This window comes from Corvus cornix, chromosome 1, assembly GCF_000738735.6.
Source record: "Corvus cornix cornix isolate S_Up_H32 chromosome 1, ASM73873v5, whole genome shotgun sequence".
NCBI classification, from domain to species: Eukaryota; Metazoa; Chordata; class Aves; order Passeriformes; family Corvidae; genus Corvus; species Corvus cornix.
The window spans coordinates 50,644,550-50,664,564 of NC_046332.1; the positions used below are offsets into that span (position 1 = coordinate 50,644,550).

The 20,015-nt window shown below is 36.0% G+C and overlaps 1 protein-coding gene across 7 annotated transcripts in view; it reads left to right on the forward strand.

Annotated features, from left to right (window-relative positions):
• The window catches only part of NBEA (neurobeachin), a 467,670-nt gene that overhangs the window by 445,568 nt on the left and 2,087 nt on the right, over window positions 1-20,015 (forward strand). For all 7 annotated transcript variants that reach the window (XM_039566467.1, XM_039566482.1, XM_039566485.1 and 4 more), the window contains 6 exons: window positions 1,618-1,689; window positions 4,200-4,355; window positions 5,270-5,440; window positions 15,479-15,580; window positions 18,734-18,930; window positions 19,651-19,802. In XM_039566467.1, coding sequence (XP_039422401.1) covers window positions 1,618-1,689; window positions 4,200-4,355; window positions 5,270-5,440; window positions 15,479-15,580; window positions 18,734-18,930; window positions 19,651-19,802 — 850 coding nt within the window. The remainder of the gene's footprint in view (window positions 1-1,617; window positions 1,690-4,199; window positions 4,356-5,269; window positions 5,441-15,478; window positions 15,581-18,733; window positions 18,931-19,650; window positions 19,803-20,015) is intronic.

Below are 20,015 nucleotides of genomic sequence, written 5' to 3' on the forward strand. Positions count from 1 at the left end.
CTTATTTAGTTCTTTCTCATCCAGATTGTCAAGTCAAGAGAAGCCAAAATTCCTACCTGTACTTTACTGTGAAGGAGTTAGTCTCATTAATATTGCAGTATGCTGGAGGGTTTCCTTAAAATCTGTCATTTGAAGTCCTTTAGTTTAGCTGAATTTATGTGGGTCTTTATGATGCCTGTGACAGTAAGGTTTTAGTTTTTCTTTTTCTTTACTCTTGTAAATCACAAGTCATGTTGCAAACATTCAGGATTCAAGGCATGAACCAACCACAAATTAAATTTCTCACCATTTGTAAACCTCTGGTCTAAATTGCAAAAACAAGAATACTTTCTAAATATATTATAATAGGAAGAGAGGAAAATGAAACTGTTTAGAGAATCAAATGTCATTGTAATGATTTTCTTAACTTTTACATCTTGCTTGGCAATGTTGTTTATTTTCCAGGAGGCTAGTCCAGGACAGGGTATCAATCTCCTACTATTGACATACTATTGTTTTAATAAAGCATAACTGTAGTTTAAAGGATAGGTTTATCTACAGAAAGACCAATTGTTGTAGAGTGTATGTAGACCTTTGGAGTTAATAAACAGCAAGAACCATTTACATAGACATAATACAATTGAATGAATCTAAGTTAATACCAGTAAAGATCTGTCCCAAACTGTTTGGGTTTTGAAAGAAGAGACAGAAAGAAGGGAAGGAGAAGTTCTCAGATCAGTGTCTGCAAATGGCAGAGCTAGCTGAATATCTTGGGGTGACTTTATGATGTGTATCCCCTATGCCCAGAAATTAACTTTGTGCCTTTCTGTGCCTTTAAACTGAGCCCAAGAGGGGGGAGAGGAAAGAAACCAAGCGAACATTTCAAAACAGTTGTTCAAGGACACAGATGGAGTCCAGCTGTCTATTTCAGTGGTAGAAAATGCACTTTATCCTCCAGAAATCTGTATGTACTATTATAGAGGGTATTCTTGTGCAACATGGCAGTTTGTGACAAAAATCGTGTTTTCAGTAGTGACAATCTGATTTATGTACCAGGGAAGCTGTTCAAAAGAGCCAAAGCAATGTTAGCTGTGCATGAGAGCAGATAACACTAAATTTGTAGGCCCTTATGCACATTTGAACATCTTAAGGACTGCTCAGAATAGAATTAACAGGAATAATTGTGGCACATTTACTGTAGCCTAGAGTTTTACAGCTAAAAATTTTAGATAAATCCATGAAAAGGTCCAAGTTTCTGTCACATACAGGTTTCCATATGTAAGAAACTCATAACAATGTTTAATCTAATTAACTTTATTTTCTGTACTAAGATCTCTGCTCAAATGTAAAAGGAAAAAGGTTGTCTCATACAATTTTAAATGAGTTATTTAATGAATATGTGTGGCTGCAGAAGTTGTGATGAAGTTGGCAAGTCTATATTTATAGCTACTTTTACATTACAAAAGAATTAACAAATACATATTTTGTAGCACAGAGGAAGAAATCTTAATATATTAATAAAACAAAGAGTAAAAAGTTACTTTTAAAAAATATATAATAATTCAGTAATGAACTTTTAAACCTAGAAAAGTTGCGTCAAAAGGTTTCTGTGTGCTTCATTCTTCCTTTGGTGTGTAGGCCTTCGAGGAGCCCCAGGATACTCTTTGGATCAAGCCCATCATCTTCCAATTGAAATGGATCCATTGATTGGTATGTCAAGATGAAAATGTAGCAATATATTTGAAATCGGCATTTTCAGGAATTATTGATTAAGCTATATTTGTATGTTATGCTTCATTTAACACAGAAAATAGGAAAATATTTATTCTTGTCGGTCCTGGAGAACTAAAAGCATTAGCTATTGATGCTGAATTAATTACATGAGTGCTATTTGTTATTAACATCACCAGCAACTGGTATTTAAGAAACAACCAATTAAGTCAGTTACACTGTCAGCCCAAATCTATAATTCTGTTCTCTTATCAGGTCACATTAGTAAAATAAAATGTGAGGGTCCTGTGGAGTTATCATATATTCTTTTTTTATAGCCAGCACTATGTTTATCAGTGCGGATGAAGTTCTGTTTATTTTCATTCACTTCATGATTTGGATTTAGTTGGCAGTACTAATTTAATAATGAAAAGACTGAATTTTAAATTGATAGTATTCTTTAAAATCCAGAATCTTTGAGAAAGTGAATTGTTTGAGAAATATCATCTGCTAAAATTGTTAGATTGCAGGGCTTCCTAACGATCATAAATTCTCATTAATTGCACTTATTTGATTTGTAGGGGTATTTTTTCAGTAATTTGAAACAGAAATTGAGGACAGGGTAGGTTGTTAGAGACAAATTTGTAGCATTGTTGAGAAAAAAAATACGTTTTTAAACATAGCCAGATATAAAGTTCCTTTTTTGCCTGTGTCAATATTCATGTTCAAAATATTTACATAGAAGTACCACAGGAGAGTTATCTTTCTCATTCTGTGTGCTTCATTTGATCTCATATAATGACAGTGGTTTTCTCTTTAGTTTTTTTTCACAAGCTAAGGCACAACTATTGCGCCCACCTGTTCTGGAAATTTGAGTAATTTGTTATTCATTATCTTTCAGCTGGTGGACATAGAGGGTCTGGTAATTTAAATATGTGTTCTTAGAATGCATGTAAGCATGATATTAACTTCCACAAGCAATTTTAAGATAGGATGGAGTGGGGGTTTTTTTGGCTGAATCTCTTATTTCATGCAGTTGTGAGCAATTTAACTAGAATAGCAAAAAATAGGGAAAAAATCAGATTATTGTCTGCATTAAGTTGTGTTCTTATGTTAGGAGAAACATATTTCTCAGAGTGATTTTTATTTCACCTATCTTCATTTAACTGAAGTTAGTTGTCAAGATTCCCCCAATAACTACTGTAGAAAGACAAACTCTCCTCTGGATTTGTCTAGCACTTAGACAGCTATTACAGTGTGAGATGACTTGTCATGTGAAAAAATGTCTTCCTCTCCAGTGAGACTGGATGGAGTGTATAAAATTAACTTAGATTATATACCGAACTTTTAGAAGGTTAATATTGAGATTCAATACACCTTTATTGTGTTGCCATATCTTGTCTGTTGTTTCACAGGGAGTACAGAGCACATTAGCTGGGGACTCCCAGTCCTTCTTAACATCCTTCTTAACAGCTCCGTTTGGCAGCTGGGGTGGTGGCTGAATGAATGAACCATTCCTTTTCTCTCTGTCTAGGGGAGTTTCTAGGTGTCACTGTCTCTTAAAATTACCATCCATGGCCTAGCTCCCTGCTTGAGGAGTGGGTGATAAGACTTACTTTTACTGTACTGGAAAATCACAATAGGTTTGAACAGATTCATGGAATCATAAAATATGCTGAGTTGGGAGGGATCCATGAGGATCATCAAGTCCAACTCCTGGTCCTGTGCAGGACCTCCCCAAGAGTAACACCATGTACCAGAGAGCAGTGTCTAAATGCTTCTTGAACTCTGTCAGGTTTGGTGCTGTGACCACTTCCCTGGGGAGCCTGTTCCAGTGCCCAACCACGCTCTGGGTAAAGAACCTTTTCCTGATATCCAACCCAAACATCCCCTAACTCAGCTTCATGTCTTTTCCTTGAGTCCTGTCACTGGTCATTTATAAGAGATCAGTACCTGCCCCTCCACTTCCCCTCGCGAGGATGTTGAAGACCACAATGAGGTCTCCCCCTCATTCGTTGGTTGAATCCTTATGTCTTTAATGTGGTTAAGTATCTGGAGGTATGAGGTTGTCAAGGCCACACAATACAAGCTATTGGCTGTAGAAGAGATACCAACCAGCAAGAATTGGCTCTCTTGACTCTTGTTAATATTGATTTCATATTTTAAATGGACTTTTGCCTTTTTCCCCTAGTTCAGATTGGTTTGGGGAATACTTCTGCAGAGCACTAAAATTATTACCATGTATTATGCAGTGCATCAGGCAGCATATAAGAAATTGTCATCTCTTGTAAAATCTTTTCTCTTATTCAAAGGGAAACTGGAAACCTCACAATAATTTTGTATTTCTGACACACATATAGACAGCTCTAAATGTTCATATTCAAAATGCTTACTCAACAACAAATTCACAGTTCATTGAAAGTTAAATGTATTCATTTTCTCCTGTAAATGGATGACAGGAAGGTGTTGGAATGGCTTACATGTAAAATGTGTTTTGCATTTCGTTACAGCCAATAACTCTGGTGTGAACAAACGGCAGATCACAGACCTTGTGGATCAGAGCATCCAGATCAACGCGCATTGCTTTGTGGTCACGGCAGATAATCGCTACATTCTTATCTGTGGTTTCTGGGACAAGAGCTTTCGAGTTTATTCTACAGAAACAGGTGACCTCAAATACAGCTCTCTGGTTCTTCCTGGGTCACAAAGTGTACAAAGACTATCGTCTTAATAGTACCATATCTAATGCTTGTGCTTACCCATCCATGAATGATAAAGGGCAGTTTATAAAATCCTTCATTATTGTTTCAGCATGATAACTTTAAGATGTTTTTTTGAATGGGAGACAAAGGATGCAAAATGAAATGGAATGCAGTTTTATTAATGGTAACTTTTGAAAACCATAGTTAATTTCAGAAAATTTATAATATCGAAAGGATCAACCAAAATTCTTGTTACAATATTTTCATGGATGTCTTATTTCTAGCTCTATTTATTTCATGTAGTAAGGAATTAGGCGGATTATCCTGCTACAGGAGCCAATATTCTGTTGCTTTGTCTGGTTACTTAGCTTAATATCACTCAATATATTGCTAAAAACTAATTGCAATAATAGAAAGGAGGAGGTGATAATCACAGTAAACCTTAGTTTGACATTAACATAAAACAAATACACATTTTTAATATAATAATGCAGCACAATTATGGAAAAGTTCATGTGCTGTCTTATTCATATCACTCATGAAATTCATAAATAGTGTTCTAATGCCATTGCTTAAATACTGATGGAGCCGTAACTCCACTTAATATTCAGTGACTGCAGCACTGACTTGATTTTCAGAGATAAGGGTTAGACTATGGATTGACACAGAGCATAGCCTTCAATGGGAACGAAAAAAAAGTGGAAAAAAAGTTTTATCTTTGTGATTTTTTAATCTTGTTATAGCATTTAGTGATCTTTAATTACGGGACATGAGACAAAAGTTACATTTGAACTGAATATTAATTATATAGTTAATGATTTCTAAATGCTGCAAGTACCTTAGAAAACTGAATTTGTATGACTTTGCATTCCCACCAGGAAAATTAACTCAGATTGTATTTGGCCACTGGGATGTCGTGACTTGCCTTGCCAGGTCGGAGTCCTACATTGGGGGTGATTGCTACATCGTGTCTGGGTCACGCGACGCTACATTGCTGCTTTGGTATTGGAGTGGCCGACATCATATTATAGGTGACAATCCAAACAGCAGTGAGTATCCTTTAAATAACATCTTTCTGAGAGGTCTTCTGTCACACCTATTCATTTTAACATTCCTTCTGTCAGATTCAGAAGTTATTACCAAATATATCGGTAACTTTGCTTGGTATAAGAAGAGCACCACATGCTAAGCAATGCATTGATTACTACCCAAAAAATGTTTAAACAATCTGTGCATGTTAAGAAATAATAAGATGGGAGTATAGTTCTTAAGTTTATAATTGCCTTTATCACTTATAGCCTCATGTCATCATAAACTAGAACAAGATGGTTGTGGCCTTTAAGTGACAGGACATATATCACTATATTTTGACTTCCTTTCCCTGGAAATATTTTTTGGCATTTTAACTTACTCCTTTTGTGCTACAGCATGCTATATCAGCTGCTTGCCTTTTCAAAAAAGGAATGTCTCACATGCCATGGAATTAAATGAGACTCTCTTGAGAAAGGTCTTTCTATAGTTTGGGGAAGAAATATGACTGAATAAAAATAGAAAAAGATAAAATGTCAAGAAGAGTTTACATTCATTTTCATGGGACTAACTATCAGTGCTTTGCAAAGTGAGGGGAACACAATAATATTAATTTATATAAAAGGGCACTTAGAGTGCCGTACTAATTTAAAGATCCCATCACCCAAGCCAGAGATATGGCTGCAGCTAAAGAGAAACTTTTATCCATATACTAGAGCTGTTTTGTACAGCACTAAATCCATTTCACTTAAAGAAGTTTCTGAATTCTAACGATAATTTTCAACAGAAGGATTTTGTCTTTGGATAAAAATGGAAGAATCTGTCACTATCAGTTTTGATATCTGATTCAAATACTGACTGGAGGCAGTACTGTCAGTTACAGATATTTACGTGAAAGTATTTCTTCAACTGAATGCCTGGTAGAAAACTGTTTTATTTATTTCAAAGTAAATATTTTGTTAATTTTTCAGCAGGAAGTTTTTTATTGAATTCTGATGTTTTTCCATTTGTCTGTAAGCAGAGTAAAGGGGAGACAGATAAAAGCCTCACTTTCTCACCAGATTTTGCTTGCTTTTAACAAAGCAAATAACAGAGGAAATAGAGGGGAAAAAATAAAATTGTGTTCCAATAATAAATTTCTCTAATATCTTTGCCTATATTCCATGACTTTTTTAGTATGTAATTCTCCAATGTGGATAAATTCAGTCTGACAAGGATTTTCATGTCTGAGCAGACTGTTTAGGTTGATGCCATTTTTCTTCTTTGAATGCCTGTGTGATTCATATAAAGTATTAGTAATTTCTATGTTAAGAGGAAAATAAAAAGAGCTTTCTACTCTCATTAAAGAAAAAAAATGTAAGACATTACCTCCTTTGATTACAAAGGGCTTGGACAGCCTTGCAATTAGCATCTCCTTTCTGGCTGATACAGACTGCTTCAATTCTTTTCCAGATAAAATTATTCTAGTTCTGGTATTGTTCTGTCATCACTTACATATCTGAATGCACAGAAGTTGTACTTTTTGGTATCTCAGGTTTAATATCTTAGCTGCCTAACTTTGGAAGTGTCTGCCTTGGAGATCTTTAATTTTATGAAAGGAAGGAAATGACCTGGCTGACAGAAATAAATGAAAATAAAAATGACTTGTATGATTTGCTTTCTGTCCCTACCTCTATATGGATAAGGCACTGTTTTGCTGAAGACAAAGCCTTACAGTCAGATTAGTAAGAGACTGTGCTGCAGATAGTCATGTCCAGTCTAATGAAATCTTACAGGCATGGTAACAGAACTCAAGAAGACTAATACCCAAGACCACTGTGGTGGCTTTGAAATATATTGATACGATTTTTTAATATTTATGTTGAAGACATGTTGAAGACTCATGCTGAAGAAGAATGATGGCATATCTGTTATTGCTATCTCTATTCATTGGATTAAAGCTACCATGGATATGCTAATTATATACTAGTACTGTACTATAACCAAAACTACATTTGTTGGAAACATATTATTAACAGCTACTTTGACTTTTCATGAACATACATTAATGGGGATAGATCACAAAAACAAAGGACCTTTTAAAAAAGGGCCTTTAACAACTTCTACAATTACTACGTGTTTCTGCTGAAGTAATGACTGGCAGTTTCTGGTCACTACCACGAGCAGACATGAATTGTCATGTCATGTGACTAAGATTCCCTGTAAACTAATTTTCAAGAGTGAAGCTTTCCCAAAAATCCTCATGAAAATACGTTTGAAGTTTTACCTAGTTAAAGCCACCAAAGTAGTAAAGAAATATTTCCTAGTCTACTCTTCTATAGTTGCTGTTAGAAGGTTAGGACTTACCTTGTAGGAAAAATGAAAGTGGTATGATCAATCTGGGTCAAATCCAATTACTTAACATCTTTAGAATGAATTTCCAGAAAGATGTAGATGATATTTTCAGAGGTGAAAAAAGGGGTATTGATTTTTTTAAAAGCTGTCATCTGGAGACACAGATAGGGTGTTTTATACCACAGGATATAAGAAGGTGAAGAACTCCAAGAAAAATGTCAGGTATAGTAATTATCTGGGTTAGATGCTTGACTTTATAATTATCTTTTAAGCTGAAAGACAGTTAACTACCAATTTCAGCTTCAATACCTCCAATTACCAAAAGGAACTTTAGTTGTTTCAGAAAATCTTAAAGAGGAGAAAAAGCAAACCCCCAGTCCTAAACAGTTTGTGTAGTGTAACATATGTACAGAAAAATGTAGATACCATTTCATTTGAAAACATAGCAATCACAATCATTATTGTGAAATACTCTCAGGCAAAAGATTGTCAGATCAAACTTCTTACAGATTCTGCTAAAATTCCATATTCCAGGGACCATGAGATAGATATAATCTTTACTAAACAACACAGGTGTCAGTAACCTAACCTGTCAGACTTCTGTAGAACCTTCTGCTGAAATACCTGTACAGGCGTATTCTCAGGGTCACCTCAGCTGTGTCTGTGGGAAATACAGAAACAGCTCTTGTTTAAAGAGGAGAATTGAGAAAAAATACAAATGATTGCTCTAGCTCAGTAGTTGAAAACTTGCCTATGAGAGCATGGTAAGCTTCATTTTATAATTTAAAAATATTTTTTCTAATCAATACATTTATTAAGTTATCACTTTTATTCTACAGCAAGCGTCAAAAATTAGCTTCTGGTTTAGTTTGCACTTGTCACAATATCTTGAAACTTCTCACAATCACTGTGAGAAGAGTGAAGTTTTACCAGATTTTAAATGCAATGTTTTCCACACAGTAGCTTTATGAAATAGCTAGTAGGAAATCTTCTTCTGGTTAGAGTGTTTGTTTGGGAAGTGGGGGACTACATTCTTGACCTCTAGAGACTGGGGCAATTAAAGCTCTCATTCCCATGTTCACAAGCATGTGCTGACTATCAGCTATAAATTAACATAGGAGAGGCCCCTGTGAACCTCCAGATTTGGTAGAAAGCAAAATTCTTTTCTAGGCTCTTATTTATGGATCTTACATGTCATGATGATTGGATATAGAGATAAATCAAGAAATCAGGAGCGATATGCTGCATACCTTCAACAGCAACATATAGCACAAATCTTGTCCCTATTTGTACTTTCTCTAGTTCAACATCGCTTTCATGGCCATGCCATTGCTAAGCTCCAACAGTGGTGATGTTGGAGGTCCTGTTTAGATTAGACTAGAGGCTGGTGTCTGGGAATGCTTCTGGAAAGTAAGCGATGCGGCATGATTTCCTGTAGGCTGAAGGGCAGTTGAATGCAGGCTGTATGTATGTTTGAACTTCCCTTTGTTTCTTTATCCTTGCTTACTTAAGTACCACCTTTTGGAAAAACACTGGACTGAATGAAGCTAAGTCCTCTTGCCAGGGTCAGATATCTACTTTCTAAGCCAAAACTGCCCATCTGAAATAGCTAATCTGAATCTGCACCTTATTAAGTTGATGACCACATTATATAAATCTGCTGCAGTTGCGAGAACAGTGAAAGGTATCTGTTTTCTCTAAGTGAGACATGGCACATGCAAAGGACATAGGTTGCTTTTTTTATTTGTGTGAAGTGATATGGGAAATGTAAATCTTTGCAGTTCTCAGAGACTGAATAGAAAAATTATTGTGATGGAGTTTGACAATTTGTGTTTTGATTTTTCTTCTCTTATGATATATAGGGATTTGTTTTAGCTGAGCACTAATTTGTATACAAATTTATTCTCACTTGGAAACTGTATTAGTCATCACAAAAAGGAGCAAAGAGAGTACATGATATGCCCTGGAGTTCAACATGTATCATTATAGCAGTTTTATTTTTATATTTTATGATTACTTTATTGAATGTCTCTTTCAAACAAGTGACTTTGAAAATGAGAATTGTCTCAGAGTCTTTGAACAGATATACCAAAGTGGATGATAGAATTGCAGAAAAGTGAGGGACAGACGCTTTTATCTGAAACAGACACAAATTCAGAAACTAATTTGGAAGTGATAAAAATTAATTTGCACACTTTAATTGGAATCAGACTCCTGCATGAAAGAAAGGAAGTCTAGGCAGCTTGTGCTAAAGGCTGATTGAATTTTTTGTCAGGTAAGTATGTTAGACTTGGCCGCTTATCCTCTTGAGCCTCTCCATGCAATATATTACATTCACCCTCTGACTGGTGTTCTTTAAAAGGATCAATGCTATCCCTGTTTTTTCCCTAGAGCCTGAAATTTCTTCGATCTTGGGACTTGACATTTCTCATTACCTATTGTAGCTTCCAAGACGATGGTCACAAGAGGTGTGGGAGTTAACTCCACTTTTTCTAACAGCAGCTGTGCTGACCATTGGAAAATATTGTCTATAAGCCATAAGATGGGTTTGTTTAGCATTATAACATAATCTTCACAGGTGCTAACAATTCATCCTGTCCCACTGAGTGCATTCAGTATATATCTGAAAGGGAGGGTAAACATTACCACAAAAAATCTTTGTCAAGTCAATATACATTTATTTCTGTGTCTGTCATGAAGTATATCTCTTTGTGTTCCTTTTACATGACATAATTTTGAAACAATTTGAAGTTGTGAACATCAAGGGTTCTGCAGGATTATGTCTTGAAAGAGTAGTTATTCTGAACTCAGAACATTCATTTATTGTTTTATATCCCTCTATATTTTAATATGCCCTAGCTTAACCTTGAAATGGCAGCAGTTTAAAAATAGTCACTGGTGTGCTCTGCACCAAGAGGACTGGATGGCTGTCTGAAGGTCCTGCATAAGCCATGGGCACACGTGCTCTCCACTTGGTCTGTTTAAGGAGTTATTATGGTACTCGTAAGTTTGTAAAATTTAGGTATAAATTTTTGAATTACAGTATCTTAGCACTGTTCTGCCAGAGCAGAAGCTCTTTGAAAACTAGTTTGTAATTTTTACTGGCACCATCTCTACTCTGGTTGCCAAAGACATCTCTCTGCTAAGGCTGCTATGTAAAGGTAAAAGAGCCAATAATCCACCTGAGATAATGCAGTTATCTCTAGTATTTTATCAACAGATGTCTGTGCCCATGCTTTGCTGCATACTCCATGGGGATTGTACAGTGCAGGATGGTTCACCAACTTGCCCAAGATCCCACAGTAATTTAGTGGAGGGGATAGGAAGAGATGCTACAAATCCATACTTTCCAGTCCTCCACTATATTTTACCTTCTGGACTCTGGATTGGTGCAAGGTACCCAAAAGCCCACTGACCTGGGTGAATTGTTTGTAGCTATATACAACGTTCCTCAGCAAATAAATCAGCTCTGCTTCCTAGAGCTGGGAATATTCTGAATATATTAATATTTTTCTGTCAGAAATCCTTCTTTTATATCCATTGCTCACTCCCTGATCTTGTGGACACTGTTATTAACTATTTTCTGGTTTGAGATATTCGTATTTATTGGTTGTAGCCTTATCTTTTCATCAAACTCCAAGATGGTTTTTTCTGACAGTAAAAATTTGAGAAGGCTCTTACAGTTTTACTTCCATGGAAGCCATTGTATTTTCTAAGATTTTGTTTTCTGATGAGTATCCCCTGAAAAGTCCTAACAGTAAAGCAAATAGCAAAGTAAATTCTTTTCAGCACGTAATTCAAGTATAGCTTTGGACTTGCTTTTGTCAAAGTGAGAGATGAAATGGAAGCTAAAATTTGCCATGTGGTCTCATGTTTGTTTATACAGAAGGCTCCTAGATGTGTCCCCATGGAAATCTGTACATAATTCCTGGAAAAGGACAGCATGAGAGAGATAGTAACACTGTCTTTTGTCTTCCTTTCCCTCTTCTTTTTTTCCTTGTCATGCAAGAGCATCATCTGTTCCCGAAGAACCTTACAATAATATTAAGCATTACATTCTTCAGCAAGAAGGAAAGATGTGTTTTATTTTAGACTTTCTAGAAAAACTTACTTGTTTGGAGATTCAGCACATTTTTTTTCCTTCTGCCCTCTAGTAATTCAGTTCAAAGGTGCTCCTTTGGGGAAATTACAGGGAGTTTACAGTGATGGTATCTCAGTTCTTAGGTAGGATATTTTCACCTGAAATTCCCTTAGAGCTGCAGCCTTTGACCTCTGGCTGCATCTATCAGTGGTGATATGACAGTGACAGAATATTTTGCTAGATTTTGAATGATTCCTGGAGTTCACAGCTTCTTTCCTTAGCAATAAAATGTAATATGACTGAGGTTCATGCCACAGCTATTTCTGTAGAAAGCTCAGTGAATAATTTTTTTTTGAGCCCTAAGGGGGAAAAATCCCATTTTCAATTACTGTTGGACTGTTACTCTTAATATTGATATTCCATTATTAATTTGTATTTACTGAAAAACTGGACAAAATAAGATTCACAGATCTATGTTTCAGGGAAGTTCTTCCTTATAAGCATTTTCCTTTATAAATCAAGAAGTCAATAAAATATGCTTATTTTGTGTATTCTGGAGTTTTACAGTTCCTTGATATTATAGACTTTCCTAGGAAAAACTGAGGAAAATGTTCCTTTGAAAACTGCGTTATTTCTTTTCCTTTCAAAAATTTTAGCCATTTAATAATTTCAGCCATCCAGTTTGATGATGCAGTCTGATGACACCTCTGTAATCAGAGCTTGAGCCAAGATGGCCATTGAGCATAATCCTCTTTTTTTCCAGGACATACAGAAGAAAAAAAAATGTGGAAATTTTTGAACTTAGTTAATTGCCTTTTTTTTTCTTTTTTATGTTATTCACTTGGAGAAAACAAAACCTTGAAAGATGGGATTCTCAATGGCAGTGTTGATGGGGAAATGATAAAAATCAAAGTATAGCCATCTTTAATGAGATACACAGTGATCTTTCTTCTGACATCCATCCTTCCCTAGTGGTAGAGCTCAGTTTTTAGTTCACATCTTCAGTTTCCAGACCAAAAAGATTTTTTTTCTTGCTGTCTAGATTATAGTTTGGGAAACTAGGACTTATTGAGGTAGCTGTTTGCATTAGAGGTAAGAAATTTTTAATGTGTCTGTACATTGGAACAACAAGACCTGTTAGATTGACAGACCCTGTACTATCGTGTCCAAAACTGAAGTCTGTAAATCCATGGTTGGTAGTTCTCATCTTGTTCAGAAAGATATTACAATACATGGAATTGTTACTAAATTTTGATGACAGAAGATGTTAGGGTTTGACAAGAAAAACTGGAGATTCATGCTGAATGTTTAAGAACTATGGACCTATACATCTCTGGATACCCAAATTTAAAGAATGAGTTTAAAGATAGATAGGCAAAGAAATGGATTGCTACAATGGCTAAAAAATGGCAAGCCCCTCCCTTCAAAGGAGTTTATAAGGGTTTGGTTTGGTCAATAGACTAAAAAGGAAAGATGAAAAAGGGTGATTTATTCTTTAAGCACATAAGTGGGGAAAATGCTAGAGAAGAAGACCTGAAGCTAAAGGACAATGCTAACACAAGAATGAAGAGGTGCTAGGTAGACAAGAACAAATGCAAACTGGAATTCAGAATATTTCTCTTCTTTAGAGTAGAAGGAGTCTGGAACATCCTTCCAAGTCACATACCCAGGTAGCCATTTCATTAACTGTTTATATCATGTGAGTGTCTGCAATAAAAGAAGACTAAATTCACTCACCCACAAAAGTCTATCCAAGCCTCCATTCCTAATGCATATCTTTCAAAAACTCATGCAATACTTTTTAGCTACTCAGGTAGTTCCCTTCTGGTTTAGTGTTTAACTGTATTTCCAGTTAGGAAACTGCATTTTATTCCAGAGTTGAAATGTGTGCAGCCATTCACCCATTAGACCTCTCTGTGCCATTAGCTGCAAGATAAATTTCTGGGCTACTGGGCATCTTTTATGCCTGTGTCTCCCAGTTAGCAGAGTCCAGTTACCACTTTGCTGCCTATGCAGTGAACAGAGAAAACACTTCAAACACTGTGCAGCCTCCTCTCCTACTCTATCAGTTGTGTGGCCCTCCTTTGAGCTCATTTTTGTAAATGTGGCTACAAGCCTTTCATCTTTGTGGTCTTCAGTGGCAAAGTAGTTCTTGCCTCCTATTTGCTGATCTAAGGTATTGCACTGAAAGTTCACATTGAGGGAGTTTTTCTTTCTGGCTCCATAAATCCTACTCTATATTGCTTCCTTCCAGAACAGAATCTCCTCTCCAGTGAACAGAGCTTGTGCTTGTCCAGAATCATCAACTTTCACCTGGCTGCATTGAAAAGAAATAAAACACATTTTTCTATTTTTTTATTTAACTGGGCAATGATATAATAATGATATAATAATGATATAATAATGGCTTTCTCTTGTCATTGTACAGTTGCCCATGAAACTTTGCATCAATTATTTTATTACAAGCCTATCTTACCAGCAAAGATTTATATTATCCCATAGATAATATTACTGGTTAATATTTGATTAGAATCAATTTCCAGCTCCTAACTGAAAGCTGATTTCCGAACCTGGATTTCCAAAATCCCTATATGTAGCTCATATTTTACCAACTGTAACCCTCATCCTATCAAAACCAGGTAAGACAAGACTGCTAGTCCAGCACAGCATGGTGACTGGTATTAATGAGATTTTTACTTCCAATTCTTGTTGACAGAAGTGTGGATTAACCATTTTATTTTATATAGAACTAACATTGCAGTAATTTATCTATAGTTCCCTAGGTCATTTCTTTTACTATTTGAACTACACTGGCAGAACTCCAGTCCTTTGGAATTTCCCAATTTTCTGTACTTGATTTGTACAATGCAAATATAATGATGTGAACTCTGTGTTATAAAGCAAGTTGCTAATTTTTTGTTGCCAGTTGACTTTTTTTGCCTGGCAGAGCAATATCAAATATTAAGCAATTAGATTGCCAGCATCTGTTATTATTAGAAACAACAAAAATGTTGTTGTTTGTCATATAAACACTCCATAAATGCCCACTTGTTTGGAACCAAACCAAAATATATTTCAGTCCTGAGTATATATATATGTACATATATATATATATAATATATATAATATATAAAATAATGTATACCTATACCATTTTAGGCATATTTTAATTTCTGACCATTCCACGTGTCTCTGAATCAGTATTATCTATGCAGCAGTAGCATGTTTCTAGTGTTGTTCTTCTTCTCTTCTTTTCCTACCCCCAGTTTCATGAAACAAATTATGATCACTATTAAAGGCACATCCTCAATTCTTTAGGTTCATGTCGTAAGTCTGGAGACATATATGTTCAATAGCAGATCTTTACATTACCGCTGCTTTCAATAGCACCACACATTGTGTTCTTTTAATTAATTCATTAATGCATTGGGTAGCTGGGGTTTTGAAACTTTATGATGTCTTAATATATTTTGCTCGGTATCCTAAATATGAGATATTTAATCACACCGCACCTCTCTGACGCTTAATGATTTCAAGCAAATTATAGCAAAGTTCTTTTGTTGATAAATCATGTCTGATTTGTCATTCCCTATTGTTTTCTTTTTCTTGCTTTGCTTTTCTCACTTTTTTTTTTTTTTTACAGGTGATTATCCAGCTCCTCGAGCTGTTCTAACTGGTCATGACCATGAAGTTGTCTGCGTGTCAGTCTGTGCAGAGCTAGGACTTGTTATCAGTGGTGCTAAAGGTCAGAAATGTTTTTAAGGCTTAAGTCTTAACATTTTTAGAGTCTTTTTTAGTGGTACTTCTCAGACTTCCCTCAAGCCACATATACTTTAATTATCCTTAAGGTGTGTTGTAATTCTAGGAGACTCTGAAGCAGTTTTCTCTGAAAACTGGTATTTACTATCTGCACTTATGTGTTTAGGCACAAATTAAGTTCATCATTCCTTCTGACCATCAGTCTATGCAGCTATTCCGCCCAGACCTGGAAGAGTATTTTATAAAAATGTATACAATAATTCTAATGACATCTAGTGATTTTGAAGAGACCTGTTGATAGAGACATGTATATCAGGGAGGGCCAGCTCCAAATTCTCCACCTTGAATGGTAGTTTTAAGGACTGACCTCACTCTCTAGGGAAGCAGGATCAGTTTGCTTTGGAGCTGTGTGCAGCATTTTATCCAGCAGTGGTTTTTTGTGATGTTTTCTAAATAATGAGCCGTTGCAGGTTCTCCCTGTTATTTATCTATGGAATCCAGAGTACCCAACAATTGCTAACACAAGTGTTCAAAATACTTTTCCAAGCCTGCAGCAATATCCTGGATAACTGGTAATCAGTGTAAATAAAGCACCAGCCTCAATGAATGTTAGCTTAATCCTTCCTTACTCTGTTTCTCCTTGATTTGTTCCATTTTACTCCTTCTGCCCATCTTCTCCTACTTCTCTTTAATTCTGTGTCCACTTTTCTTCCCCCACTGCCCTCTCTCTTTCAGCTTCTTAACTTGTCAAACTACATCTTTTTCTCTTTTCCTTTTCTATTTGCCTCTCCCTCTCCCCCTTTCTCTTAGTTCCTTTTGTGCTGCATCATCTCTTCTCCCTTCTTACTTCCTTCCTTTGTATCACCCTTGTATTTCCTTTTTCCTTATATGTCTTCCTGTCTAATTTCCACTGTAGTCCTACATCCACATCCAGTGACTTGCTTTCTCTATCTATAGTGATGCCTGTTTTAGTCATCCCCATGGATATCTTTGTACTCATTCTTAAGTTTGCTGTTTCTGAGGGTAAGAAGGATGTGATGCTTGCTCTGCCGGCTTTTGCTCACAGCTGACTCCCGGGTTATTGCTTTTTATACTGCCTTGGAGCTCAACATTTAATTTTAAAGCTGAGTGTGAAACTTTTGAGTAAAGCCATTTTTAACAGGAAATCCTAATGGGTCATTAACTCTTGTAATGGCATACTACATAACAGTCATAGGCAAAGTCAAGACATTTGTGAAAAAAATGTACAGTGATGCTGGAGCTAAATTTTTTTTTCTTGAAGCACTGCTATTTCTTACCCTTTAAGGCAGCTTCATGCACTCTGGTTGCCATAATAGTCTACCCTGTCCAACTATCTTTTTGCAAATTTCCTCTTCGTAATATAGATGGAATCTGTACTCAGTTATCTTCTGATTCATTAAGTATATGCTTCTTTGGTAACTTACACCTTTTAGAGGTAAAAACTGATGGACAACCAAATATTTTTAAATCAAATACAGAATATGTTTATAATTAATCAAGAGAAATAGAGGCCCAGTCTGTCTCTTGAAGTAGTCTGCCCATGTTCTTCATTTTGAAACTCTGGTCCATATAAAAAATGCAGAGGGAAAATATTTTTTTTTAAATTGCTATTTTCCGAGAGATGCCTTTTTAAAAGCTTTTTCTTCAGATCTGTTCTTTTCAGTCCCTTTCCAGCTTCTTAGATTGCATCTCATGGCAGTGCTGAGTTGCCCTGCCATCCAGTCTGAGCTCAGCCTGTGCTTCCTGGTGGGCAGCTGTTCCTCTGGAGCTGGCTGTGGCACTGTGATGACACATGCAGCACTAGAGAACCTACTGAAGCAGGAAGACAGCACATTTAGGACTCCTCTGAGGAAAATCTTGTGCATCAGGTTGATGTTTTCATGTTTTTACCCAACAAACGCAAAAAACAGTGGTCAGTCTGTATGTCCTTACAGTGGCATCCTAAATCAGATGTGTCTTTTTGGGCCCATGACCATTCAGCTATAAAGGTATGACACTTTTGAAAAATCTAACAAGGTAATTATTCTAAAGGGGAAGGTATCACTTTTTGTAACATCCTGGCACTTCACTATTTTCAAAGCTGAAACAGATAAAAGCCTGTATCAGAGGGTTCACAGATAAATGCACAGATGCTGATTCATTCTACCTGGGCAAACCCAGCTGCTGTGTCAATTTCAGAAAAGTTAGTAAGACTTAACATGAGGTGGCTGAGTCTGCCAATATGAATTTACTTTCAGGGTCATGAACCAGTTGTATAAGGAAGAGATTACTGTGCTGTCCAGGATTATCCTGTGATTCATAAAAGAAAACATTTAGAATTTCCTGTGACTCATTACATTTATCAGAGAAGAGACTTTTTCTTAGTAGGAATATGGATCTCACTTTCAAAAAATTTTTCTCATTGTTCTTGAAAAGTAAATAAGCTTTATTTTGCATCTTAACATGTACATTGCAGATTTCATAGCTGTTTTTTCTTTTATGAGTGTAATAAAAAGACATTAAAATCTCATATTAAAATCTCTCTGGAGAAAATGGAGTTACAGTGTGATCTCCTAAAATCTCTTATAGTCCAAGTATAATTGTAACTCTGTTGGCTTTCATGTGACTCCCACTGCTGAAACAAATCAGGACTGAAATCTATGCATATCATATATTCATTGGGGGAGAGGATATACAGGAACTGCCATTGTCTATAGGAGAAATATGCATTCATATGATTACATGCCCTATGGGAGTTGCTCCCACTAGTAGCTGATAGGGCCATGTCTGTTTGATGTGAATGGGCAGCCTAAAGAGAGATCATATTGTTGGAGAAAATCAGTGAGTGAAGCTTCTGAAAACTTCGGAAGAGGAAAGAGTGTTTTAGAAGACAGATCAAGGAAAACTCCTACCAGTCTAAGTAAACAATACACTTCTAGGCATGTTGTATTCATTTTCTTAACATGCAACCCCTTGCATATTGTTTTCTGTTGTGCATTTTAAATTCTTAAAGATTGCAGCTTTTTATATCTATGCAGCACTAATGTGATATAAATGTGTATTATGCATTGCCTTTATGCACAGACTATATCGTTTGTATAAACAATAAATGTATGATATATTATATTTTCATATACAGAAGGTCCTTGCCTAGTACACACAATTACTGGAGACTTGCTGAGAGCCCTGGAAGGAACAGAAAACTGCCTGTACCCTCGCTTAATTTCAGTATCCAGTGAAGGTCACTGCATCATCTACTATGAACGAGGACGGTTCAGCAATTTCAGCATTAATGGCAAACTCTTAGCTCAGATGGAGATCAATGATTCAACCAGGGTAAATCTAAATGCAAACAAGCATTTGTTGTCTTTTGCCTTTATTTATTAAAATAAATTGAATTTATTTGCCATAAAGTTTAGAGGAAATCATATACGTAAAATTGCTGCCTCCAGGTTAAACCATTCAAACACATATCCTTTCATCACCATCTCCAAATATGAAAATGCACTTAAGCTTTTCCAGAATAAATAAGAACAAATAGTTTATGAGCCCATGATATTCTCAGAATTTTTGCTTGGAATTAAGTTTCAGTGGGAAATATGTCTTTGAAACAAAATGCTCTGAAAAGTCCTCATTCTTCATTTATTAGCCAAGACATGAATTCATGCCTTCAGGGCTCTGCTCCGTCACTAGCACTTGAAGCAGCATTAGCAATACAGATCACTGCTTTGCTTTAGGTGGTAGTGATAGCACTGAGTATTGTAGAACAAATTACGGCATGTAGAAATGTACTGAACTCAAGTATTGGCAGATTCAGTCAAGGAGCTTTTCTGTTATCTATCATGTTTTATACCACACAATTGTTTTTAAAATTTGGTGATACAAAATTTGTTGATTTATTTTTGGGCTAGACAGAAAGAGGAGAGGGAACATTTTGCTTCAAATTTAAAGTGGGCAAAATATGAGAAATGCTTTAAGTCTATTCAATTTTTTTTAATGTTGATCCATTTCCATAAAAGCTAACTGTGTGCTTGGGATTTTGTTTTTCTCCTGAAGGCCATCCTCCTGAGCAGTGATGGGCAGAACCTGGTGACAGGAGGAGACAATGGTGTAGTGGAAGTATGGCAAGCCTGTGACTTCAAGCAGCTCTATATTTACCCTGGCTGTGATGCTGGCATAAGAGCTATGGATCTGTCTCATGATCAGAGGTGAATTTGTCATGCATATTTGTATATAAATGCTAAAATTCCACAAAGTATGCATCTTCATGAGCTTTAAGTTTATGGTATGGAGTCGTTAACAGGATGTGTACAAAACAATTACTCCAGTTGTTTTCCTGTTAGTTTGTCTGACTCAACACTTATTCTGATACTTGAGTCTCACAATACAAGCACTTAACATTAAGGTGAGGTGTTATTTCA